General features: G+C 33.0%; 2 protein-coding genes across 4 annotated transcripts; one reads left to right on the top strand and one right to left on the bottom strand.

Annotated features, from left to right (window-relative positions):
• Positions 1–10,359: 10,359 nt before the first annotated feature.
• On the bottom strand, positions 10,360–13,480 carry LOC107889461 (myosin-binding protein 7). 2 transcript variants are annotated; one of them, XM_016813886.2, is made up of 4 exons: positions 13,120–13,480; positions 11,392–13,001; positions 11,002–11,048; positions 10,360–10,819 (listed from the first exon to the last, which is right to left on the bottom strand). In XM_016813886.2, exons 2-4 carry the CDS (start codon positions 12,796–12,798, stop codon positions 10,717–10,719), a joined length of 1,557 nt encoding a protein of 518 aa, XP_016669375.1. In that variant the 5' UTR covers positions 12,799–13,001; positions 13,120–13,480; the 3' UTR covers positions 10,360–10,716. The 2 variants fall into 2 exon arrangements, with proteins under 2 accessions (XP_016669375.1, XP_016669374.1); XM_016813885.2 differs by having other exon boundaries at positions 13,177–13,480.
• Positions 13,481–16,069: 2,589 nt separating this feature from the next.
• On the top strand, positions 16,070–25,628 carry LOC107889463 (D-lactate dehydrogenase [cytochrome], mitochondrial). 2 transcript variants are annotated; one of them, XM_016813888.2, is made up of 18 exons: positions 16,070–16,500; positions 16,680–16,782; positions 16,858–16,958; positions 17,860–17,908; positions 18,167–18,259; positions 18,631–18,745; positions 18,913–18,973; positions 20,248–20,284; positions 20,357–20,418; positions 21,262–21,358; positions 21,998–22,072; positions 22,142–22,250; positions 22,680–22,789; positions 23,907–23,969; positions 24,100–24,179; positions 24,296–24,426; positions 24,660–24,703; positions 25,219–25,628. In XM_016813888.2, exons 1-18 carry the CDS (start codon positions 16,226–16,228, stop codon positions 25,336–25,338), a joined length of 1,725 nt encoding a protein of 574 aa, XP_016669377.2. In that variant the 5' UTR covers positions 16,070–16,225; the 3' UTR covers positions 25,339–25,628. The 2 variants fall into 2 exon arrangements, with proteins under 2 accessions (XP_016669377.2, XP_040932569.1); XM_041076635.1 differs by having other exon boundaries at positions 16,135–16,500; positions 16,685–16,782.
• The last annotated feature ends 853 nt before the right edge of the window (positions 25,629–26,481 follow it).

The following is a 26,481-nucleotide window of genomic DNA, read 5'->3' as shown; positions in this document are numbered from 1 at the left end:
CCTCGAACCCTGTTCCGGCGAGGGATACGGGCGAGGGGTGTTACAAAAATAAAATACGAAAATAGTATATTTTAAAAAATAAAATCCTAAAGTAAAAAAATACCAACAAAGTGCCAAAATCAGGGTTATTTACTAAATTATTAAAAAATACTAAAATAATACATTTGAAACATTATGTACTAAAATAATATGAAAATAATATATTTTAAAAAATAAAATCCAAAAATAAAAAATACCAACAAAGTGTCAAAATCAAGGTTATTTATTAAATTAATATAATAAAACACTTTAATAATACATTTGAAACATTATGTACTAAAATAATATAAAAATAAAATACAAAAATAATATATTTTTAAAAATAAAATAAAAAAATACCAACAAAGTGCTAAAATTAGGGTTATTTATTAAATTAATACAAAAAACTTAAATAATACATTACAAAATTATATACTAAAATAACATAAAAAATATGAAAATAATATATTTTAAAAAATAAAATCCGAAAATAAAAAAATCAACAAAGGGCCAAAATCACCGAACAAAAAAAAATATTGCAACATAACTCCTCCTTATTTTCCCATCTTTTTTATTTTCTAAAAAAATTAATTACATATTATAATATATTTTAAAATAATATTGAACAACTTATCTTTTTTTTTTAATTATTATTGCACCACTCACATTATTATTAAAAAAATTAATTTAAGATATATTGAACTACATGTTGGGTATATTATATATATTATATTTTAAACAAAAATATTTTACTTATTATCATTTTAAAATAATAATAATATTTGTATTTGAGTTGGATATATTTATTTTTTTAATATAGTATAGTAAAAAATATGTTGTCGAAAAAACTGTTTGGGATTTTTTTGTAATTAAAAGCAATATATAAAATTTAGTTATTCTGATAAATATTTAAAATCTATCAAACATTAAAATTAATAACCAAAATTTATTTTGAAATTGCAAGCATCGCAATGGCTTCATTGATTAGGGAAGATCCTCACATATCTGACACAGTTAATAATATGGTAATATATTGTTATTTGTTAATCACGGGTTCCATTAAAAAAAGATCTACATAATTTAAGGAAATAAATTATGTTATTATAATTATTTTTTGTAATTTAACACTGTCAGGGCCCATACCGCGCATTAAGGGGCCGGGTGAATGGTTTAGGATATTCCCCGGATGCACGACTGATGTCCTACTTGGAGCTAGCTTGATTTGGGTCAGCAGTATTGACCCGGACGTTCGATTTGCGGTATGATTTAATATCCGCATTGGTCGAGCGTTGGCGCCCAAAGACCCACACTTTTCATTTGCCATGTGGGGAGTGCATTGTCACTCTGGAGGATGTTGCATTGCACTTTGGGCTCCCAATTGAGGGGAGTACCGTAACGGGCGTATGTGCGATAGCTGAGCCGGCTGCATTTTGCTATAGCCTACTAGAAGCCTCGTCCGGTGATGATGAGTCCAATTTTTCGGATTTGGAATTTACATGGCTGAAAGCTAAATTTGAGCATTTATCAGTTAATGCCACTGAAGAAGAGTTGATGTGCGCAGCTCGAGTGTACATATAATGGCCTAAATTCAAGGTTATCGAAATAGTGGTTTCGTAACCACAAATCCGATTTAAAGAGAAATTTATTTCAATATTTTTGCATGAAAATTGATATGATAGGAAAATCGTATGAAAATATTGATAGAAAAATTTTACCGATTTAATGGTTAGTTAGAAAAAGAAATTATTGAAGAAATTGGGTAAAATAAGGTATCGGGACCTATATCTCATAAAACCGAGTCAAAAATAATTTTATAAATATTTATGAAATGTTAGTAATGTGGTATTAAAATTTAGTTAGGAAATTTTAATGTTTGGATAGTTAATTAAATGAAAAGGACTAAATTGTAAAAGGTGTAAAAGTGGATGGGATGATTAAATAGCTTAAGTGTCTAATGAGAGAGGATTTAAAAAGAAATTAGACACAAAATTTATTTGGGCTGGACGGCAAGGGCATGAAATCAGCAGGAAAATTAATAAATTAAGGGTAAAATTGGAATATTGCAAAATTAACTAAATTAAACTAGGACTAAATAAGAAATATCTAGATTTCTCTTCATTTCTCTTCAATTCCAGCAGCTAAAAACATCATAGGAGGGTTATCTAAGTTGGTATTTCATAATTTTTGCACCAAGTGAGTTAATCCTTGCCTTTTTCTTGTAATTTTTGTGTTTCTAAGACTTTTACAACTAGGTCCTACTATTAAATTCATTAGTTTTTGATTTCATGGATGAAATTTAAAGTCACCATGGTTTATTTTTGTAATTTTATGATGAAATATAATGAAATTAAAGCTTTAATTTGTTTATTAGATGATTTTATTAGGTAATTTCAATAGAAATTGATTTTTAGGACCTAATTGTGAAAATGCTTAGAATTAAAGTCTATTGCTGAAATTCTGATTCCTAAAGGTTTTAAACTAGTTTAAGGTGATATAATAAAATGTTAATTGAGAACAATCAGCTCAATTGAGAGGCTAATTGAGTAGGGACGAAATTATCATTTATTAAAAGCTTAGGGGAAAAATGGTAATAAACAGCTTGCACTAAAATAGTTTGGACAGCAGCAGTAGACTAACTTTAAAAAATCACCATAAATTGTATAAATTGAATTAGAAGATGAAAAAAATGTGAAATTAAAGCTTATTGAGTCTAGTTTCTTATAGAAGAAATAGTGTAAGCAATGGATTTGTAAATTTTGAGATATAATAAATTTTGTGAGACAAGGTCAGAATGAATTCCGGTTCCCCTGTTCTGAATTTGAAAAATCATAAAAAAATTTAATAAAAATAATTAGGGGCTTAAATTTATATTTCTAAAATCTGGAATGAGTCTATTTTTAATAGAAACAAACAAGAACATCATTTGAATTTTGTATGAAGAGATAATTAATTTTTAGTGAAGAAGGGTCAGAACTATCAGACAGCAGAACAGGGGTGATTTTAAAGAATAAACTGTACTTAATGGATAAACCAAAAATTCTAAAAATTTTATGGTAATAATATATATGAGTCTAGTTTCAGGAAAAATTAACGGATCTTAATTTGGAGTTTCGTAGCTCGAGTTATAAATAATGTAGTGACTATGACTCAAATAGACAGCTTTGAATAAACTATAAATAATAATAGTTGAATTATAGAGAATGTTGCATATGAACATGAAATGTATTAAATTGATAATTAAATTTATTTATTTAGATCCAGAAGATTCAAATGCAAAGCTAAATCGAGGAAAGGAAAAAGTTCAGGATTAGTAGATTTTTGTACATGAACAAGTATCAAGGTAAGTTCATGTAACTTGAATTATATTCTTAAATGCTTAAGATTGTATGTTATTGATGTGAATATGATTTGAATGTTCATTGTATGAAAATTAATGAAACATTGATATATTTGATAAAATGGGAAGAAATCTCGGTTGAATGAAAGGAAAATTCGATGGATCTCTGAAAAGGAATTGACGGTAAAAAGGATCTAGCCCGGACGGGTGATCCTATCTTGATATAGCCCTCCCGAAGAATATGTGTAAAATGGATTTAGCCCGGACGGGTAATCCGAATTAGGGTCTGAATTTAGCCTGGACTGGTAATTCAGATCCAAGCTTATTAGAGTAATTGTCGTTGCAGGGGATTTAGCATGGACTGGTAATCCCGACAATACTCTATGAGTTTATATTGCAGGGGATTTAGCCTGGACTGGTAATCCCACTGCAAGGTTGAGGTTCGCGGGAGTGTGCTCTCTGAAATGGAAATGTGCGCACATGAATATGAATTGACGGACCCGGAATTGTACACTAAAAGTGTACCTCTGAAAAATCCATCGAAATTCCGATAAATTTAACGGGATAAATATGAAAAAATAACAAGGAAATGGAAATCATGGTATTGATGAGCTTATCAATCATGGTATATATTATTGGTACATGGAAATTATTGTACTAACTTGAATGTTGAGTTTGTGCATATTAGGGTAATGATGCATTGAATGGATATATGAATGTTTATTGTATTGTATTGAAAATATTAGGTAAGTATAATTCTTGTTACATGAGCTTACTAAGCACAAAGTGCTTACCCCGTTTCCTTTTTCCCTGTTTTGTAGTGTTAAGAGCTCGGAGGTCGGATTTGGTCGGAGACAAGCAAGAGCCAGAGCCCGAGCCTGAGCCACAGTCGAACCTGAGTCCGAGCGATCGTATTCACATTCCGCTGATACTTCTTATCATCCGGATTTGTCGGGCAATGACTATTTCCCAGGCTCGTCAGGGGCCGGATACCATTACGGGTTTGATATCTTTGGGTCATATCCACCGCAGCACAACACTTCTCCCGGCCCATATCCACCACAGCATGTATCAGATACCCTCACCTGCGACTAAAGAGGATGTTGGTCGTCGTAATCACCCACAACGTGAATGTCAACCTCCGTAGAAATATGCCCTTAGGATCGCACCATCGAACCATCAATTTTAGGGGTTTCTTGGGTTTTTATATTAAAAAAGTTTGTATTTTTTTGTACATATTTAATTAGATTAATTGGAACTTCAAAAAAAGTGGAACAAAATTTGACCATAACGTAAATTAGATTAATTTGGACATTTTGAACATTAAAACACTAAAACTTGTAACAAACTTAGTCTTGTAATATAAATTGGAACAAAATTTAAATACATTACAACATTAATCTAATTAAATACATTAATCTAATTAGAACATTAAATATATGCAAAAAAATACAAACTTTGCAATATAAATTTTTTGTATAAATTAAATACATTACAACATAAGCTCAATTCCTACCCGATCGTGACGATTGTCCAACATGATAGTTTCGTTGCGGGCATTTACTCCGATTATGACTAGCTAACCTGCATAATCCACAATGCTTACCGTCGAATTTCTCCCTAATGTCTATTTCATTACGAATTCTGGATGATTGCGGACAACATCTCGAATTCCTGCGTAGCCCTTTGTCTGGGACAAGCCTGAAATTCATCGGAGGCACCTCCTACGTAGGCAGGTCAGGCAGGACGGGGAACTCATTTTCCCAGACATGTAACGTACGCTCGAGTGTGTACACATCATCGACAGATTGTTCAACATTAAGGTTCACTTTAGCACACGCTGCCACGACATGCGCACTTGGATAATGAAGTGTTTGGAACCTCCTGCAATCGCATCGTCTGTTCCGGAGATCAACTCCATAGGACCTAAGTGGTATACTGGATCGACGACCAATGGTCTCCGTAACTTGAAAAGTTTCAAGGTGTCGTGAATATATTTCTACATCCATCGACCTCGCCATCTGACGGTTTGCAACTATTGTATCCCTGACATTTTCGATAAACATGTATTCTGCTTCCATCTGGTTGACTTGTTGCTGACTCATCCTTGGCGTCAAGGTAGCCAATCTGTAGAATGTAGCCGAGAAGATAGATGAAATCGGAAGATGTCGTGTTTTGAACAACACAGCGTTAACCTCATCCACTAAGTTTGTGGTCATTTGACCATATTGAAAGCCCTCATCAAAACTTTGAGCCCATTACCATGGCTCAATAGTACCCAACCACTACTGGAAAGATGTGTTCGTTTGACCCTCCATGTCACGCTCAAGTCAAGTCATTCTTTGGCGAAAAATGTGTGGCTTTAGCTCGTGCGCTGTATATGTATTAAGAAAAGATAAGTTATAGTATTGTCTTAAAACATTAAAACTTATATTGAAAAGATAAGGTAATCATTTACCTATTTTCAAAACTTGTCCCTTCCAGTCTGCATTCTTATAATCTCGATGAAAGTTAGTCGCGATGTGTCGGATGTAGTAAACGGATCTCCATGGTACACCGGAACGCCTAATGGCAGCTATTAATCATTTCCCTCTATCGGAGATAATGTAAATATTATCATTGCTAATAACATACCTCCGCAAGTTGGTAAGGAAGAATTCCTACGATTCCATATTCTCCTTATCTACAATGGCAAATGTTATCGGGAGCATGTTCCTTTTGCCATCTTGAGCAACCGCAAGAAGTAAGATCTGTGTATATTTTCCATATAGCCAGGTCCCATCCACTTGCACAAACGACTTGCAGTGGGGAAATGCGCGTACACATAGATCAAACGTCCAGAAAATCTGATGGAAAATTCTTTTTCCCAGTTGTAGTTGGTCACTCGGGCTGTAATAGGTCGTGTCTGTAACTCAATAACAGTCCCCGGTACGTACTCTTGCATAGAAGCTATCCATCCTTGTACCTCGTTATACAACGCATCGAAATCCCCATACAATTGCTTCATTGCCATCTGTTTAGTTATCCATGCCTTTTAATATGATACTCGATACTGAAATCGTGCCTGCATTTCAGCAATCAGTACCGAAACTTTAATGGTTGGAATGTCTTTCACCATTAGCATGATACACGTACAGATAGTTTTAGAATCAAGTTTTTGATGATCTTCTGTCATACGTATTTATGTGCATGTGTGAGGCCCAACAAATTTGCGTATCTCCCATATCTGCGAATTTTGAATAAATGCAGCTCGTACCCACCAATTGCAGTCTTCCACCGACTACCAATACTCTCTAATATATAATGTCGGTTTAGACACTGTAACTTTGTAATCCACTGATATATTCATGCTATACCACTTAATAAAAAATACGTACTCTTCTTTACTTTCGAATCTTTGGCCTACCAACAACTCCTTAGGATCAGAATTTACGGCCAGCCGGTGAGTAAGAAGTATTTTAAGGTTAAGAAGTATTTTAAGGTACTTTGGAAACTCAACTACATGCGTCGCGTCGGGGTCTATGAGCGACATGTGTGACCAAGATTATTGTGTATCACAATACGTCGCATCTGGTTCTCGATCAAAGACGTGTTAATGTTTCCATCGTCATTCACGTCTTCATCGTCAATATCATCAGGGACATCATCCATATCGAGATCACTATCACTATCGACCTCTTGATCATAAGGATCACTACTATCGTATCCATCATCACCAACCACATCAATATCGAGTGTAACATTAAGATCGATATCGATCCCACGTATAGTCGATTCACTATCAACAAACGATATTGGAGCCACCATGCACGGTTCTTAAGCTTCATGTTCTTCACCATATGCAGTGAGATCTTCATTTTGCTCTATATCGGCTAACTTAGCAAATAAGTGAATCGGTGCATTTTTGTCACTCTCATTCCCACAGTAAAGAGCAATCATTGTCTCTACATCTTCATCATCTACAAGTTCCATTTCGGTGAATTTAATGAGATCTCTTGAAACTGGAAACTTGTAGAAAAGTTTCGAGATCTTTCTCCCACAATGTCTAACATTTTTTGCGTTAATCATTCCCTTCATATCATCCAATGAGACATTTTTATTAAATCTCATTACTATTTGTTGCCGACATTCAAATATGTATCCAACGGTTGTTGTCAAGATGATTCCATCGAAATAAACGCATGCAAAAAATTGATTATCCATCTTCAATGCTCAATCTGTTAAAAAATAAACAAAGTTTCTCAGAATAATTTTGAACAACAAATAAATTATTAAATAAAAAATTTAATTAATCAATATGCAATTTTTTTCATTCATAAGCTCATACTTTTTCAGTTCTCATTTTGTACATGATCAATATTTATCTTTACATTTAACCATTTAAATTCAGTTCTACGTTTTCTTCCATATCCGACCCTGTATCTTCTTCTAGGAAATACTATACAATCCAATTTAGATATTATTGATTCTCTTCATATTCATCTTCTACAATCCAATTTAGAAATTCCTCGGGATCTTCTTCCTCTTCAATCTTTATAACGGGTATTGAAATTAGAAATTCTCTTGGTAATTTCCTAACGTCTAATTTATCCATCCATGGTGTGTCAATCACATTTTGCTTCTCAGTCAACTTTTGTGAACTTATACTTTATCTCGCTATTTTTCTTACTCCATAAGAGATTATAAACTTTACGAAGCATATAATTAGATTCCAATAGGTTCATGGTAACAATGTCTTCCAAAGTTGGTCTAAAATGATTTGATGGTCCCGTTCTATTAATGTCCCTCTGAGGGTTAAGTATTGCACTTTATTCTTTCTAATCATTTCATGACCCTTACACAATACTTCTTGCATCTTTTTATTTACTGTAATAACGTGTTGAACAATGTCTTCTTCTGGTTTCATTCTGTAATATTGCACTTCTTTAATCATCTTATCAACTTTCTCCCTTTGTGCTGAAGTTATTATCTCATCAGGCAATACCAAATATGTTGCCATTTCTAACAATATCTATAACATGCCAAATAAATTTCATAAATATTATCTAATAAACCTAAAACACATATAATAAATAAATTACATAAAAAAATCAAACATGCTTTACATAACATAAATAGGCTTTTTTAGGTTTTTTTTACAAAATTAATATAAATCAACAATAATAATAACTAACAATAATTTGGGTTTTTTACTAACAATAATAACCAACAATCCTAATAATAGTTTTTTACTAACAATAATAATAAGAGTTTTTTACTAACAATAATAACCAACAACAAAAATTAATAAAAAATCAACAATAATAATAACAGCAAAAACACAATAACAATATAAAAATCCATTATTTAAAAAAAATTATACATTCTCTTTTCTTTTTTTTTCCTTCTCCTTTTTTTTTCTCTTCTTCTCCTTGCTGCTGCTTATTGCTTCCAGAGTTGCTGCTTCATCTCTTATATTGGTTGGGTGTCGCCTCTCCTAGAGGCACAACCGATGCCGCCTTTGGCACCCCCTCCATCCCTTTTTTTCAGATTTTTTTTCATTTTTAACTTCTTCTTTTTTAACAGAAAAATCAGAATTTTTGTCAGAGCCAGGGTAGTGCCGCCTATGGCAGTGGCGTGACCACCCTGGATGTACCATTTTAGTACATAAATTTTTTCTTATATTATTTTGATATTTTATTTTTTTTTATCCTATTTTGATAAGAAAAACTTTGAAAGTGGGATATTTCAAGCAAAATTTCTCAACAAAGCTAAAAAATAGACCAATATATAAACAAGAAGACAGGAGATAGTGGGAAGCTTGTACTAACATTTGAAGATATTAGACTACTAATAGGTAGAACTGAAAAATCCTTAGTGGAACAAGGTGTTAATAGGGCAAAATGAGAAAATTTTTTTAAAGGTCGGAATTAAATAACATAATTTTACCATTTTAATAGCTTGAATTCTCTATTCAGTGATAAACAAATGCAAAAAGAGCTGAAGGGGTAGGCAAATATACCAGCAACAACAAACTATCACTTTAGCTGGCTATAATTACTTTCGAATTTTTTTTTTATATTTAACTGAAGTGATATTATACCATATAGATGTATAACACATTTCTTCTTTCTTGTGTATGTATTTTTCCTTCTATGAATTACTTGCTTGATTGAATTAATAAATTAAGTTTCTTTGATTGAAAAACTAAAACACCCAACACATAATTTTTCTTCGATTAATTTGTTTGTTTTTTTTTTCCTTCATGATTAAGAAATTAGTAAAAAAATAGATGTATTCATATTAGCCATTTAATTTAATTAAGATGATTTTGCTACTTTACTAATCAAAATATTATGTTGATGAATAGTTGAAAGATAGTATGGATTTTTAAACATAATTAATTGCTTGGTTAATTTAATTAAAAGTTGAAAAATTGGATCTCAACTAGTTCTGATGATTCAATGAAAGAAAGAACAAAAGGAAGAGATTTGCAAAGGCAAACATAAACTGTAATGAATGTCTACTTCAGCATAAATGTATAGTGCCTATCACTGCTTATTTGAGTATTTTTATTTATAATATAGACAACTTTTTTTCTAATATTTATATATATATTAATTGTAAAAAGCTACATATTTCTGTATTTGGAAAGAAATAATTTTAAAAAACTAATTAATTGTACAAGCTACAAATTTCTAAATTTTGAAAGAAGAGTGTATTCTAGAAATCTAAAATCTTGTAAATCTCATGATGCACGTTGTACAAAAGGGTTGAAAAGTCAGAAACATTAAGCTTAGACAAGTTCATAGTTAAGGCAAGTTGGAATGAGAATATTGATAATATATTAAATTAAAAAATGAAGCAAATTGGACCATGTTTTGAGCATTATGGATAAGAGAAGGCAAATGTGCTTCCCACCAACTTAATGGAGTTGATATATATATGGTACATTACTAAATCATGATTTTGATGATAGATACTGCAACTAAACCAACAACTCTGATGAACTGAGCATTGCTTGATTTTGAAAACTATAAACACTTCATTACTTGAATAAGAAGCATACAAGAATCTGAAATATACACGAGGAGATCCACAATAGACATATACCTCAACCTGAAATCCAACAAATTTATGAGCGAGTATGCTCGCAAGCATCCCTGTTCTGCTGATATGCCAGCAAAATGTATCCCACCCCAAAAAGAAAGAAAAAAAAAACGAATATAAATAATTAAATTAACACTGCACAATATACCAACTTCTGCACAAAGGAATCCATTACAAAAAAATAGATGCAAAGCCTATACATGATAGCTTGATCAAAACCCATCGAGCATTCACAGTTACTATTATAGTCTTCATCTGGACATGGGAGCTTTTCACACCTGCGTGCTTGAAATGCATCGCCACTGCCTCAGTCGAGGGCCCTTGTCTAATAGCATTAGCAAGCCAACATTGTTTGGTGATAATCCATACAGGCACCTATATCATGATCGATGAAGAAACATGAAACAAAAACGAATCAAACCCAGGATATAATATGATGCTAAACTTTTGAATGTCACTTCTTAACAAACAGATCACGATATATAAAATTATGTATCTAAGTTCATGCTCTCTCTCTACACCAGCATCTCTATGCATATAACAAAAATTCTCCTTACTTGCTTCGGCGAGCTTTCCGCCTCCAGACAATCAAGGATAAAATCCACTGGAAAATAAAAAAGATCAATGCACAATTAAGTTTGAGTGGCAATGTGGAAATACATCAAAGGAAATACAAGGATGTTTAGCTTATGGATAACATATAGTATTGCTCTATTGATGAAACATGATCACATGCTCATGATGCTTCCAACAAGTAAAGAGCGGCGTTGATATTAAATGGCTGGCAAACTTTTTGATTCAACAAAGGATGAAAGATAAGAGAATTGCAGCCAAATTACTTTGTAAAATTTCAAAGCAAAATGAAATCAAACGATGCAAAAATATATACACCATGGGTGCTAGAAAATATATACAGAAAAGGCATATTAGCTTAACGAAGATTTTACCTTAAAGACTGTCATGAATGGCAAGCTACCAAGAATAGATGACTTTGCCACAACATCTTGTCTATTTGATGGCATTTCCTTGGACAAATGTTGAGCTATTTCTTTCAATAAAACTAACTGTGCTTTGTCAGTTCGCATTGATAACAATGCTTGTCTCATTGATTCCCTGTCAGCCTCAAGGGCCTGAAGCCTGGTGTAGAGCTTCTTGATATCAGGATCACAGGCATCAGGCAGGTTAATTTGCCCCCTTGGAGTGGATGCATACTCATCGGTAATTCCAACTCCAGGTTTAGAGTCAAGAGTTTCATTATATACGGCCCCATTATGGACAGGATCAATCGTATAAACTCTGTCACTTGTATCGTCTCCAACTTCAGAAGCATTATCCATTCTTTTGGAGCTGGAAATCTCATCCATCCTTGAAATGAACTCCATCTTCTTGTGGCTAGCATTAAACCTGGGAGAACCAATGTGAAACCTGGGAGAATCGATTGTAAACTCTGAAGCCGTCTCTTTTGCCAACAAGGAATTGTAACTATCGATCGAAAACCTTCTCGAATGTCTTGTTCGCCTAGGAGAGTGACCGACAATCACCTTCTCGAAAACATGCTTTGTTCCGGAACATCCTCCATCCAGCTGACTACCGCCAGAACTCCTCTCAACTTGGAAGATCCTTTGTTCCAAATTCCTCAACTGATCTCGAGCATGGGGGGTCTCTCCGAATGCATATTTCTCAACATCTTCAGCATCATCACCAGGATTCTCATTCATATTGCACTTGAGTTGGGGATAATCATATTCGGGAAGATCAACTTGCGCATCAAAGTCCTCAGCCATGCCCAGATTCCGAATCTCTCCATCCTTGTCACCTTCAGCCTCGGCCTCTGTAAGCCCGTAACTCATCATCCTATGCTTGTAAGCCAAGGCTTCACAAGTAAGAGATTGAACAGACTGGTCTTTCTTATATAAAAGATCCTCCAAGACATGTATCTCCTCCTGATCGTGTGCCATTTTCTCCTCTGCAAAACGCTTGAATTGGCTTGCCTCCATTTGGATCTCTGCCTTCTGTTTCTCCAACTTCAATATCATCGACATCGCCTCGGTTGCCGCCGAGGATGACGCATTTCTCTCCTTCTCCAATTCTGCATGCAAATCCTGTATTTTTTCTTGTTGGCTGCAAACAGTCTCCCGCAAAGCAGCACATTCATTCTCAATTTGCACTTTGGGATTTGAATAAAGATCAAATCCCGGAACATAAAACCGATCTCCAGTCTCAAATTCATCATATTTTCGCTTCACAGATCGAAACCAAGTACTTGAAGGTTTACCAATCAAAGAACAAGTGGGACACGCGCAATCACAACATTTTACCAAATCTCTTGGAGGTGAAAATATTTCAGACTCCATATATCAAGTTCAAGCGATCTTATTATTTCCTAACAATTTTTAAAAAAAAATCTAAACAAAACAATGAAAATAAATTAAAAGTTCTCTCTCTCTCTCTCTCATGAATCTTAGATCCTCCAATGAAATTTTCCTTCCGTTACATTTTAAATCCATCCACGACTACATAAATTCCTCTTGGATCGATGGATCAAAAAGAAAAGTTCCTGCAACAAAGAAGAATATAAATGAATGATACGTAAATAAAAGTTCTTTTTTTTTGGGAGGAAAAAAAACATATTTTTCTTATCATTCGAATCAAAACATTTCTCAATAAAATAATACCGAAATATAAATTTTCTAGAAAACAGAGGACTGAATGGGGAAAAAAATGCAACTAACGGTGGCAGCTGAGAGAGAGAGAGTATTTGAAAAAAGGAGGCAAAATTTCCCGGGAAAGCTAGCCTCCAGGACAGAAAAATCAACCCCTTTTTATCTTTAATTCCATTAAACTTCTCTTTTGAGAGAAAAAAAAAAGAATTCAATCGCCCGTCACCAATCAATGCCTCCAAGAGGGAGAAATGGCAACATTTGCAATAGTGTCTGGAGGGAAGGAAAATCAGGAGCGGGGGAAAAGAAAATTGTAAAAATAAAAGGATGGAAAAGTGGAAACCCCCCAATATTTTGTGAATGGGGGAGAATTTATTTGTTTTTAATTAAGCTTTTTTGCTTTTTATTTAAAGATGTTTTTTTTTTCTTCATCCCCGTGTCGACCGTAAGCGAAAATGAGGTAAGCGTTACTTGGAAAGATGAAAAGGAGAAGGCCATGAATGGGTAGATTCTCACCACAAGTGAAAGATGGACGGTAGAGATTAAATCCGTTGATGTTGTTTAGGGGTAACTTGAATGATAGTTTAGGGTTACGTTGTTGAGCTAATTTTGGATAATTTAATCAAAATTGTTTAGCTAAATTAAGTTAATTTATCTCCTACACACTCATCACTAATCAACATTATGGATAATAAATAAATATTGTTCAAGTATTTAATTAAAGTGTACCTAAAAAAGAAAATTTAATTAACTAAAGAAGTGGCATATCTAGCCATCTCTTAACCTAATTTAACCCATGGAATTCAAATAACAAATTATATTCTATACCTGAATTATAATCCTATTTTTACTATTGCCATTTTTTTATTATTCTATAATTTATATTTTAAGTATTTTGCTATTAGTATTTTAAATTTTTTATCTATTATTGTCTTTTATGTTCATTCAATAAATAATAATTAACTTTGATTAATTTTATTACTATAAAACTCACAATTTCTTAACTTAAAATATACTACTAACCCGTCTACTCTTCCTATATTTATAATTCAGTTCTTTTTTTAAGAATTTAGTTCATTTATTTCTTATGCTTTAAAATTTAGATTTAATTGTTAATATCATTAAAATTTTTTTTATTAAATTTGTGTGATTTTTTGAAATATAAAAAATAATCATTTAATAATCATGTAATAAAAAAAGGTATTAATGAATATAAATTTAACAAAAGAATTTTAATAATATTAACAATTAGATTTACATTTTTAAATATGAAAAAATAGAGGACTAAAATTTATATATATATATATAAAGAGTACAAAAACTTAAGCATATTTGAACTTTTTAAACCGGGTTTACAAAAGACTTACTAAGCTCATCTAGCTTTTAACTTATTAGTGGTTTTAAACAAGTAGGTAAGAAGCTTCTTAAAGAGGCTTAAGGTTATAACTTGGGAGGATTGCATCATGGTTCAGGTTGAGTTGATGATGCAAAATTTTAGACCCGTTTAGTAAGTTCGAGTATAGTTTAAAAAATGGGGCTAAAATTTTGTTCAAGTTTGATGCAAATAAAAAATATTAAACTTGAGCTCGGCCCGACCCACTTGTATTAATTTTTTAGATCATTTTTATATAAAAATAAATTTTAAAAATATAATACATCACTGGCACTAAAAATACTAAAACAAATATTTCTTAATAAATTGAAAAGGCATTTAAAAAAATTATACTCAAATAACACTAATATAGTTGCAACTTAGCAAGTTAATGCTAGCAAAAGTAACAATAAAACAAAAGTTATATATATCTAAGCAATAATAAAAAAAATAGTAGTAATATAATAGTGAAATAGTAGCAAAACAACAACATATCATTAGCAAAACATTAACATAACAACAAGAAAAAAATTTAATCAAATTCGGGCCGAACCCAAGCCTAAAAATCTTGTATGAGTTTATATTTTTTTATCCAAACTCAATTTTTAAATCTATATTTTTGTCCAAATCAACTCACTTTTCGATAGAGATGGTGACTCAATCTAATTTAACTTAAACTTAAATCAATAGCTGAAAAGTCGTAATTCTCCTAATAAATTCGTCCAAAAGTTTTTAATGTATATTCTTTGTTAAAATGATAATATTGAGATAACTTTTCGTCAGTGATAAGATATGACAACCAAGAATTATCTATGTGCCATCTAAAAATACATTGCTGCAACATTCCATCCAAAAATAAGTTGTTGCAAGTCGCTTGAATATTCACAGCTTTGGTGAGTTTAGTTTAAAATGAGATACATGCATAAGACTAACAGAGTGAATACTGTGCCTGTGCGCCAGATATCCAAAGCAATTTGAAGGGATTATACTTGCAAATAGACTTGTTTATGGATTGGGCTACTCGACCTAGCTCGAAGGCTAGTCTGAAATGTGAGAGGGTTTAAACAAAAATATACGCCCGAAAAATGAGATTGGATAAAAAAATAAAGTCCGTTTTGAAAACGAGTTAGGCCTTGGGTAAGACATTTTTGTCTCAAGCCCGACTCAAATTCACTAAAGGATAAAAAAATCTATTTTTTAATATTATTTTTTTATTGTTTTCTCATTGTTTTGTTACCATTTTACTATTATGTTACTACTATTTTGTTGTTATTATTTAGATATTGTATAAAACTTATTTTATTGTTAATTTTGTTATTGTTTTAAAGACTTTGTTAATTTATTATTATTTAGAGGCATTTACTTGTTAATTTGGATCTATGTTAGTATTATTTAATGATACATATTTTTTAAAATTTATTTTTAATTTGTTGGAAAATATTTATTTTGTTATTTTTAATATTTTTAATGTATTATATATTTTAAAAGTATATAAAAATAATATAAAAATTAATGTGGACTACTATTAAACCTAAATTTTAATATTTTTATTAAAATCAGATTTAAATAAAATTTTAGACATTTTTTAGGCATAACTCGAGTCTACCAAATTAGCCTAAATTTTTAGTTGAGGTGGTACATTTACACCTAGCAAGAAATCCGGGGAAATTGAAGCTCGCCACTTGTTTAAGTTATTTTATCTACTTTCCGGGGAAAAGGAAAAACTTATCAGATTGTCAAGTTCCAAACATGGGCTTTTCGTTCTGGCTCGCTTGCTTGCGTTCTTGTTCGAACAAATCAGCTTTTTCCAAAGCTTTTCGGGACTCTTTTTACCATTATAAATCTCAGCTTAATACTTGTCAGAAGAACTTACCATCCACCATTGCTGAGAAAACCAATAGCCATGCTTTTTCATGGTCCAGCTGTTTGCTTCCTCTGGCTTTTGCTGTTTCTGCTGGATCTCTTACTTTTCAATCCCACAACAATCATCCTTCACTCTGCGAACCTTCTAATCTGGATTCTCGGTTTGTTTTCTTTAATATCTTCCATTGTTTTTTTTTTGTCATTTTTGATTGAGTGAAATTTGAGTTTCAACTGTTGTTTCAGTAGAAAATTTTCAACTTTTTTTTATGCCCTTTTGTTTTTCTTGGATAACTAAGAAATCACCCAAATAAATGTTCTTTTTTTTTTTTTTTGCTTTAAGGAAAGTGACTATTGGTGGGAAGGCAAGCACAGAGTTTGTGGTGAAGGGCACTCATAAAGAAGTTCCACAAGAGCTTATTGATGAACTGAAAGCTATATGTCAAGTGATTTACCTTCTTTTTTTTTGTTATTTAAATTCCTTGTTCATGTAACAGTTGGTGATGTAAGCTACTTTACAGGATAATATGACTTTGGATTATGATGAAAGATTCTACCATGGGAAGCCACAGAACAGCTTTCATAAAGCAGTAAATATTCCTGATGTGGTTGTTTTCCCTAGGTGAGTCTGATTCTTGATCTTTGGGGTTCAGCGTTTGGTACTTTTTTTTTTTTGTAACTTGTAAAAAAGACATCAGTTTGCTTTTCTTCGTGAACACAATGATTTTATGCAAATCAATAATTAAAAATGAATTAACTTAAATAGTCCTAATAAATTTAATTTTATGGGTTTGGAAGTCCCTCTTATTATTATTAGTTGTGGACTGCAGAAGTTGAAGTAGGCATGATAATTGCAGCATTAGTTGTTAATTAAGGATTATGTACTTGTAACAGAGCTGTTTTGGAAATTGAGTAAAAAATGCAACTATGATACTAAAACAGATAAATGCAGCATTGATTAGTATGTCTCAGAAACCCTGAAGCAATTGGCATATTTTAAACATTGGATATCATTTTGAAGGATCTTTGAATTTGACATGCATATTCAGGCACGGGCTTTACCTTGTTCATTTGGAATGAACTCTTCTGATCATACACCTTACATGCATGTCACATCTGAATAAGATGTTTTGTAATGTCATGGAACTACTACTAGGATTATGTTGAACTTGAACATGTAGCAAAACTGGAAACTTCTTACATAGGTCGGCTTCTAGTAGTACTTTATGATAAACCATTTGCAGAGTCTCATTGTATTTTATTAGCATGATTTAAGCTATAACTAAAGCAATTCTCTACTCCCCGATTCAGGTGTTATTTCTCAGATATGTTTGGTAACTGTTGAGTGAGAAATAATGACTTTGATAAAACAAACCTTTTAGTTTGATAGGATGCAATGCATTAATCATGGTGCTTTTTTACAAAAACCTGGGTCACTCCAGAAGTTAGAGAACTGTTCACCATATATGTGCAACATTTTCTGTATTTTTTTTTCAACTTCTATTCACAATTCATATTGACAGGTCTGAGGAGGAAGTTTCCCAGATTGTCAAATCTTGTAATAAACATAAGGTTTGTTTCTTTGTTTGTATATAAGTTCATCAATAATGCATTTCTCTTTCCTTTTCCACTTTAAGTACAATTTGTCATGTTTTTGGGATTCTCTTTGAATTGAATGGTATGCATTGGTTAATGACAAGAATGTTCTTAGTACAGGTGACAGACACCGTGTCATCTAGAGTATTGAGCTTTGCCAGGGTACAACAAAAATGTCTTGGTTCTTCTTGAGCAAGTATAAAATTATAATTGTTCTTTTATGCTTGTAATCAGGTTCCTATAGTACCATATGGTGGAGCTACATCTATTGAGGGGCACACTTTGTCTCCTAATGGAGGTGTTTGCATCGACATGACCTTAATGAAGGTATATTTAATCATATTTCCTAGATAAATTAAAATAAAAAAGAAGAAGATTGGAATAAACTGTTTTTAATTTTATACCATGCATTTTATCGATACTGTTTAATGTGCTTCCTAGTAATGGCTTTTAACTGAAGTTTGTCCTGCGGCATGGGCTTTATTATCATCTAGTCATTGTGGCACTCATTCTAAACCTGTTTTGTATTATTTGAGCTGAAGCTTTGTTATAACACTTTTTTGACAATTATTTGACTTAAATTTGCAATTAATTTTGTGATAAAATCATCAATGTTCCATCGTGTAAAATGAATTTGCAGTTCTATCCATTTCGTTTTTTAATTTGTGATACTAGGAGTGATTTTTTTTAATTTGTAGAGAGTTAAGGCGTTGCATATTCGGGACATGGATGTTGTAGTTGAGCCTGGAATTGGATGGATGGAACTTAATGAATACTTGGAGCCTTATGGTTTATTTTTCCCCCTTGATCCAGGTCAGTTTGTTAGAGTTTTCCTTGCAACATATCATTTTCTTAATGAAAAATAACTTATTGCGACATTCAGCTACACTCCTTGATAAAAGCACCATATATATATTATATTATATATTATTTATTGGCTTGAGTGTAACATTATCATCTTAAACCATGTTGACCTGCAGGGCCTGGTGCAACAATAGGAGGCATGTGTGCAACACGCTGCTCTGGATCTTTAGCCGTGAGGTAGTTGTTACTTTCTTTGCATTACCTAGTTGCCCCCTTGGTCTGTTGAAAAATTACATCTGAAATCTCTCTTATTGAGGTTTGTATAATTTTCATTTCAGCAATTTTGTACCAAACAAGTATTCAGATATGAAATGATGGATGTTATTTCTCCTAGAAAATGTATATCTCTGTTGTGCATGTAAATGAAGCCTGAAATAGACAAAAAGGGTTTGGAAGTGGCTTCAGGATTGTGTTTAAACTTCTGAAAGAATGCATAGGCGTTGATTCCTCACTAAAAACATTTTATGCAATTAGGGCACTTATATCTTCAATGCCTATATAGTCCATGTTTTAGTTCATCATGGGTTAAACAATGTTCTACAGGCTTTTGTGTCCCTTTTGATAAAGAATAAACATTAAAAACGTTTAAATGCCTCACATACTGAGGAGTCAGCTACTGCCATTAGTGACCTTTTTCAGCAGAACAGTAGTTATATAACCTTTCTTTGCTTTAAGGGCACCTGTTGAAGACTTCAATATCATGACATTGCATTGTAAAATGCATCCCTGTGATAGTTTCTTAGCTCGGTAAGTTAGATGCCATTGGTTTCCTGAAGAAAACTTCATTATTGTCCTGCATGTTCTGATGCATTACAAGGCTGGAAGGTGAATATTGCTAATAATATCTCAAATTAACCTTTCTTTGAGGTGCAAACATGATGCAATAATATTTTAAGAAAACTGTCAATGAAGGCTATATGTGCCCTTTAATTGGTTATCATCTTTCAGAATCATGCACGGTGAAAAAAAATGAATGTTCACTATGAATGCGATCCTTTGGTGAAATTTGATTGTAGGATATGGAAATATTGATATTTTAAAATATTAACACCTTGAAGATTCCTTATTCTAGAGGGACTTGAGGATTCTTGAACTGAAGGATATTTACCTTAAAAATATAAGTCCTTTTTTTTCTAATTCTTGAGATTTCAAATGCCACGATCAAGAATGCTTCTCTAAAATTGGTAAATATGTTTTATATATGCATGTGTTGGTAAAGAATGGTCACACATGTATTTCAATGTGCAATCTTTTTTCTGCTTTGATTTCTTGTTTTTTTTTTTTAATAAAACAATCATTAATAATTGTGTTTTATGGAAAAGAACTGAAATTCATTAACATTGCATTAGGTGGATGGTCTCTTAGTTGCACATATTATTTCATTAAATGTGTATAATGCTTATATGGTTTTACTGTTTATTGGATTTAATGATTTTGCTTTTAGCATGTAGGTATGGCACTATGCGTGACAATGTAATCAGTCTCAAGGTTTGTCAATTACTCTTTCGATGGATTAACTTGTTCATCAGTGAGGTATTTCTCATATATTGTACATTCCAGGTTGTCCTTGCTAATGGAATTATTGTTAAGACAGCTTCTCGTGCTCGGAAGAGTGCTGCTGGGTATGTTGTCCTATCACCTATGTCTTTGAATCATCTCTCTCTCTTTCCTCCTGGATACATGCTTATATTTCTAGCACTGTCATTTGCATTTGTTAAAGGCACTTGGAACTTTTGGAGCCCAATATAATTTTCTTTGTGTTCTTGGGATATTTTAGGCATTCCTTCAATTTTTTTTCAGGTTGCTCAATTTCTCTATGTGTTTAGGGTATTAGGGTCAAAGAGAGAAATGGTCAGTGACTTCAAGACTTAAGTTTATGTTACTTAGACTAGGGTACCAATGTTTGATGTGTCTCCAAGTGTGTGATTCTTCGTTTGCTCAAATTTTTGGACTCATGGTTCATTTAAAGCATTTCCCTGAGTAAGATATGGCTACACTGATACATGATATTAAATATTTATAAGATATATATACTGCATTACCACATTACAAAATAAGAATCTTTTATTAATTTTACAAAAAGCAATAAAATGTTTTTCTTTGAAAATGTTTCTTTTATCAAATTTCTTTTGATCATTCCTTCTAGACCCTATTCTTTAGCATCAATTAGGTAATGTGCCAGATGCATATTTGGTGTCAGATTTAGTGACATGTGTTGACACCTATACAATGGCCATAAATGACAGAGTCCTTGGAGCTGGGCTTTGTTAAATAAGCAACAAGTTTAATTTTCTTAATCCAAGTTTTTACTGCTTGAGTCAAGCTAGCATGATATAGTAGTTTGACATGCAAAAGATTATCGGCATTTTGTTATGATACCTTTTTCTTAATCAAATTATGCACTTTGTGTTTATTTATCCCCTTTTTTTGTATGATTTTATTCTCATTGGATTTGCTTTTCTTAGGTATGACTTGACTCGCCTGATGATTGGAAGTGAGGGGACCCTTGGTGTAGTAACAGAAGTCACTCTACGGCTTCAGAAAATTCCAGAGCATTCAGTGGTAAATTGACCTTTTTCTGCTTGAAGGCATTTCTTTTTCAATTTAAACTTGTTTCCTTTGATAATGGGATTTAAAATGTACAATGATTTGACTCTTTTAACGTACTCAACTTAATCATTAAAGTCTGTTCTGCAAGTGAACCATTAAGGACGCATCTGAGTGTTCTACGTAAATAAATGATTATGACTGTTGAGCTTTTATTTCTTGTTGGTGTTTTCTGTTGGCTTTGAAAAGACTGGTTTAATTCAGTTGGATCTGGTTACAAATAAATGGTTGGAAACTGAAAACCATGTCAGTGGTATAGATGCTTTAAAAGTTACAAGTGCAGACAAGAAGAAAGAAACAAAATAGTTCATCAGGAAATTTGTAGGATTTAAGGTTGGAGAGTTCTGAATAAGGAAGAAAATCAAGTTTCGCAGAACTACTAGTTTAGTGTGAGCTTCTGAATTACTATAGGTGCATAAGTATTAGGTGCAAGCAAGTAGAAGAAAGAGACAACCTATTGACTCTTACTTTTGGGTTTTGTACTATTATAAGTTTTCTTTTTTGGGTTTTGGAGGGGAGGGGGGTGTACTGCTTCTTGTGTTATACTTTAGATCTTAAATTTTATGCATTTTGACTGATTTTATAATATTGCAGGTTGCAATGTGCAACTTCCCCACAATTAAGGATGCTGCAGATGTTGCTATTGACACCATGTTGTCTGGTATTCAGGTAGGTTATACCTGTAAAATTTATGCACTTTTAAATCAGTTTCTTAGAATTTGTTTCCATGTATTTTAGGTGTCAAGGGTTGAATTATTGGATGAAGTCCAAGTAAGGGCTGTCAATATTGCTAATGGGAAGAATTTGCCTGAAGTTCCAACTCTAATGTTTGAATTTATTGGCACCGGTGAGTTACGGGATTGCTCCCTTTTTCTTTTTTGAATTTGTTCCATTAATTTCTTCTTTAATGTCAAGTTGGGGAGAATTTCTATTGCTAAGCTTTTGGCTAGAATAATTTGGCCTTGCTACTTCATTAAAACCTTAAAGCAAGTTAACTATGAATTTGGCATGTTGGGTTCTAGTCTTATTATTTGAACTGGAAGGTTTCCTCAGTGTTGATCTTTATTTTTCTTTTTTAAAGATCTTAGTACATCCATGATGCTAGTCATATAGCAAGAAATATAGAAGAACAAAAACAGATTACATGCACTTTGATTTTGCCGGAAGAGAGTCAAAGCCTGTGGCTTGTTTGAATCGGAGCTTGAGTCAGTTGTCTTAGTTAAGCTTTTCTTTGTTACTTGTCCTGGATCCTAAAATATTTATTATTTTTTGCTAGAGGCATACTCCCATGAGCAAACGCAAATTGTTCAAAGAATTGTTTCTGAGCACAATGGCTCGGATTTTGTTTTTACAGAAGATCCTGAAGCTAAAAAAGAACTTTGGAAGGTAATATAGCTTAGTGTTTGACACTTCAGTTGTATATTTTTTGGCTGATACCTCTTTTGTATGTTTTTCAAGTTCTCTTTTCCTTCGTAAGGCTTATCTATCTGTCATTTTGGTATTGATTACGTCAAAGATGAAACTTGATTTGTATTAAGTGATGTTCAAGAACTTGGTTAGACAACTTGAAGAATCCTTATCAGTAATTCTTTTTATGGAAATATTTTTGATGATTTTTTGAATCCTGGTGAACAAGCATTAGACTTACAGGTCCTTAGAAGCAAACCAGAATAGAAGTGAGACTGTTTTAGCTTGCCCCTTTTGTTATTCCATGCCATTTGACAAGAGCAAGTATTGAGCACGTTTCCTATTTAAAAGAAGGATGAAGGACTTCTTTCTCATAGAACCCAGTTGACTGGCACATTTAAAGTTGATTGAGGGCTGAGTATGTATGACATTAGGCATATATTGAAGAAAAAGGCCGGGAGTCTTATTGAAAGTAGAAAAATGACCTGATCCAGTTAATAGCAGCTGAGTGCACTATGCACTTGTCCACAAGCCACGTTCATTTTACTAGGTGGGTGGATTCACCTAAGAAGGGAAGCTGATTGTGCAGTTTCTGTTTCTATCATTCGCCTGATCATAATGTTTTACGAGTAGGAAACTACCTGTTCAGATTGTTGCTATGGAGTAGTGAATATGCTTTTATGTCAGAGGGAAAGGCAGGATACAGATGCAATAATGCATGCCAAGGATAATATTATTGTGCTCATAGAACCCGGAATTATAAAGGAGGGAAAGGGGAACCTAGGGTTTAGGAGGGAGGGAGTGTACGTAATCCTAAAATGTCTCAAGACTGGCTGGACTTACAACTTTGTACTAAATTATTCCTAAAACGTCTCAAGACTGACTGGACTTTCATGTTATGTTTCATAAGTCAGTACTTGGGTTTATTGACATAAATCATACCTCTCCTCTCAATGTCCATATTTGATGATAATTCCTTTCATGTATATATATTATTAATTTGATTATTTTAAATAAGATATTGAGTTATATATATTTGCATTATCCAAATAAAGATGCCATTGATTACTCATCTTTAATATGTTGGTTCCTGCAGATCAGGAAGGAAGCCCTATGGGCATGCTTTGCTATGGAGCCCAATTTTGAAGCAATGATTTCTGTAAGTTAGAATACAAGAATTAGCATATATGGATGTCAAGTAATCTGATTTAAAATTATTTAATTGTCATTGCCTGATTTCCAAGATTGGAAGGAGCCATTTTACCAAATTCTGCTTTTTCTTCATGTAGGATGTTTGTGTTCCCCTATCAAACCTTGCAGAATTAATATCAAGGTCCAAGCAAGAGCTGGATGCATCATCACTGGTTTGGTATATTCAAACTATATTCTTATTGGTTTTCCATTTGGGACTTGCTTTTGTTATTTGTGTGTTGACTTGACCTGATACTGATAATGCACAGATGCTTTTGTTTTTCATAATTACAGTACAGTTATTGCCCATGCTGGTGATGGGAACTTTCACACAGTCATTCTCTTTGATCCTAATGAAGAAGAGCATAGGAGAGAAGCTGAAAGGCTAAATCAATTTATGGTTTATACAGCTTTGTCAATGGAAGGTTCATACTCTTCTTGGCACTATGTCAGTTTATTTCAGATAATGAATTATTGAAGCTAATTCTGCTCATGATATGCTGATGCTGGTAATTAGAATACTTTTATTAGCTTCAGAATTATCTTTCGCTTACAGAGTAGAGAGTATATTACTTTAGCACATGCATACAGCATACTATGGTATTGCTGAATCAATTCTAATATTAAACTTAATTTCAATGAGCTTATAAATGGGCAGGAACATGCACCGGCGAACACGGTGTTGGCACTGGGAAAATGAAGGTATATCTCTCTATTTCATTGTATTTCATGTGGTTTGATTTGGACTTCCAAGATGCCACCTTTTGGTGGTTTCTTCAACAAGGTCACCATCACAATTCACAGGCCAAGAATTGTTTTCTTTTAGTACCAATAATAAATGTTCAAAATTTTGCCATGTATACATTATTTAGGCTAAAATATTAAAACGACCGTTGAACTTTATCACACTATTTAAATAAGCCCCTATACTTACTTTTACTTATACATAAGCCCTTATCGTTTGATTTGTATCTAAGTAACTCCTTATTTCATGTTAATTTATGTTAAGGGTTTGTTTAAGTATAAATTAGAAGTTAGGAGTTTATTTGGGTACAAGTGAAAAAGGTCAATCAAGGGCTTATCTGAGTACAAGTTACAAAGGCTGAAAGCTTATTCAGGTGTACAAAAATTATAGGGAATTGTTTAAATAAAGTGGTAAATTGAAGGGTATATGTTCATGAAAACATAATTATTAACATGTTGGTTTATGTTTTCAGTATCTGGAAAAGGAACTTGGAATAGAGGCCTTGCAGACGATGAAACGAATCAAAACAGCTCTAGATCCTAACAACATCATGAATCCAGGAAAGCTAATTCCTCCCCATGTTTGTTTCTAGAAGCAGTGGTCATCAGTTGCTGTTGCTAAATGCATGCGTGCTATTCAGTGGCTGTTTTGCTAAAATTTTGCTGAAGCTATTTTTCGTCATTGCACCAAACAGAGAATCAGTTCTGACTGGTTGGATAGCGGTGAGCAGTAATGTTGCTGTCATCCATCATTTCTTTTCATAAGCTATCCCTGGCTACATCCCAGTTTCTTTGTTCTTTGTTCCTTCGAATTAGAAAACTCTGTAATCTAACAGTGTAACAATAAATTAGCTCATGAAAAATATTAAGATTTTCATTTTCAGATGGCTTTATTATTACTAAACCATTGTTCCTTTACCTTTTTCCTACTTTGTAGATTTAGCAAGTTATTCCTTGCTTTGCATGTGCAGTAGCATCTTATGGTATACCCCTACCGATGCTATAACCTATGGGGTGTGCTAAGGTTAACTTTGTAGCGGGTACTGGATTGAGGTGAATTTGTGCTTCAGGTGATCTGCGAAGCCAGAAACATATTAGATGGCACCAGATTTAATATTTTGAGGCACCCTTCGATGCTGAAATGACCGATAGGAAATGGTGCTAAGTTATACAGAGGTCCTACCTGGGTGATCTCATCGTACGTCTTAATATATATAGCTTTTGTGGGGCTGCCTAAAGTTGCCCGAGCTTGTGCTTAGATTTAACTGCTCATCTTTATTAGCTAGTTCATTTCTCCTGCTTTCTTAAGGACGTTAGCCCTTGATTTTGCTGAGTGAATGAATTGGTGAAGCTTTTTGTAGAAGCTTCTTTTGTTAACCATACCAGAGAGAAGCATACGGTTATGCCATGTATACAAACGTTTGAGCTTGTGGGACTGAAATCCTATGCGAGGGTTTTGAGCCTACTCCTAGTTTGTTGAGCCGAATTGCCTATTTGGGCTTTATAGGTTTCTCTTTTTACTCAGTAAATGTTGTGTTTTAAGACTTGAGCGTATTATGTTATATTTGGGTTTGAACTCGATGGATTGTGGTATAAAAGGGAGCAAAGTATATGAGTTAATGTTAGGTGGCTTGCCTTGCTTTTGGTTGACATCCGGATTCACCTCCATACTAATGAAAGAAAATGCAGAGAGAATATGACGTTTGTATTTCATCACTTTGTGCAAATAACGTCTC

This window comes from Gossypium hirsutum, chromosome A09 (genome assembly GCF_007990345.1).
Source record: "Gossypium hirsutum isolate 1008001.06 chromosome A09, Gossypium_hirsutum_v2.1, whole genome shotgun sequence".
NCBI lineage: Eukaryota > Viridiplantae > Streptophyta > Magnoliopsida > Malvales > Malvaceae > Gossypium > Gossypium hirsutum.
The sequence above is the reverse complement of the archived record's forward strand: the minus strand, read 5'-3'. Positions and strand labels throughout refer to the sequence as shown.

Bases quoted from the DNA above. Each gene is read 5' to 3' on its own strand.
- LOC107889461 (XM_016813886.2), bottom strand. From the start codon at position 12,798: ATGGAGTCTGAAATATTTTCACCTCCAAGAGATTTGGTAAAATGTTGT. The intron at 11,049-11,391 runs GTAAAATCTTCG...TTTATTTTCCAG, and splicing joins CATTCATGACAGTCTTTAAG to TGGATTTTATCCTTGATTGT. The intron at 10,820-11,001 runs GTAAGGAGAATT...ATCATGATATAG, and splicing joins CGGAAAGCTCGCCGAAGCAA to GTGCCTGTATGGATTATCAC.
- LOC107889463 (XM_016813888.2), top strand. From the start codon at position 16,226: ATGGGCTTTTCGTTCTGGCTCGCTTGCTTGCGTTCTTGTTCGAACAAA. The intron at 18,260-18,630 runs GTATATTTAATC...TTTAATTTGTAG, and splicing joins TCGACATGACCTTAATGAAG to AGAGTTAAGGCGTTGCATAT. The intron at 18,746-18,912 runs GTCAGTTTGTTA...GTTGACCTGCAG, and splicing joins ATTTTTCCCCCTTGATCCAG to GGCCTGGTGCAACAATAGGA.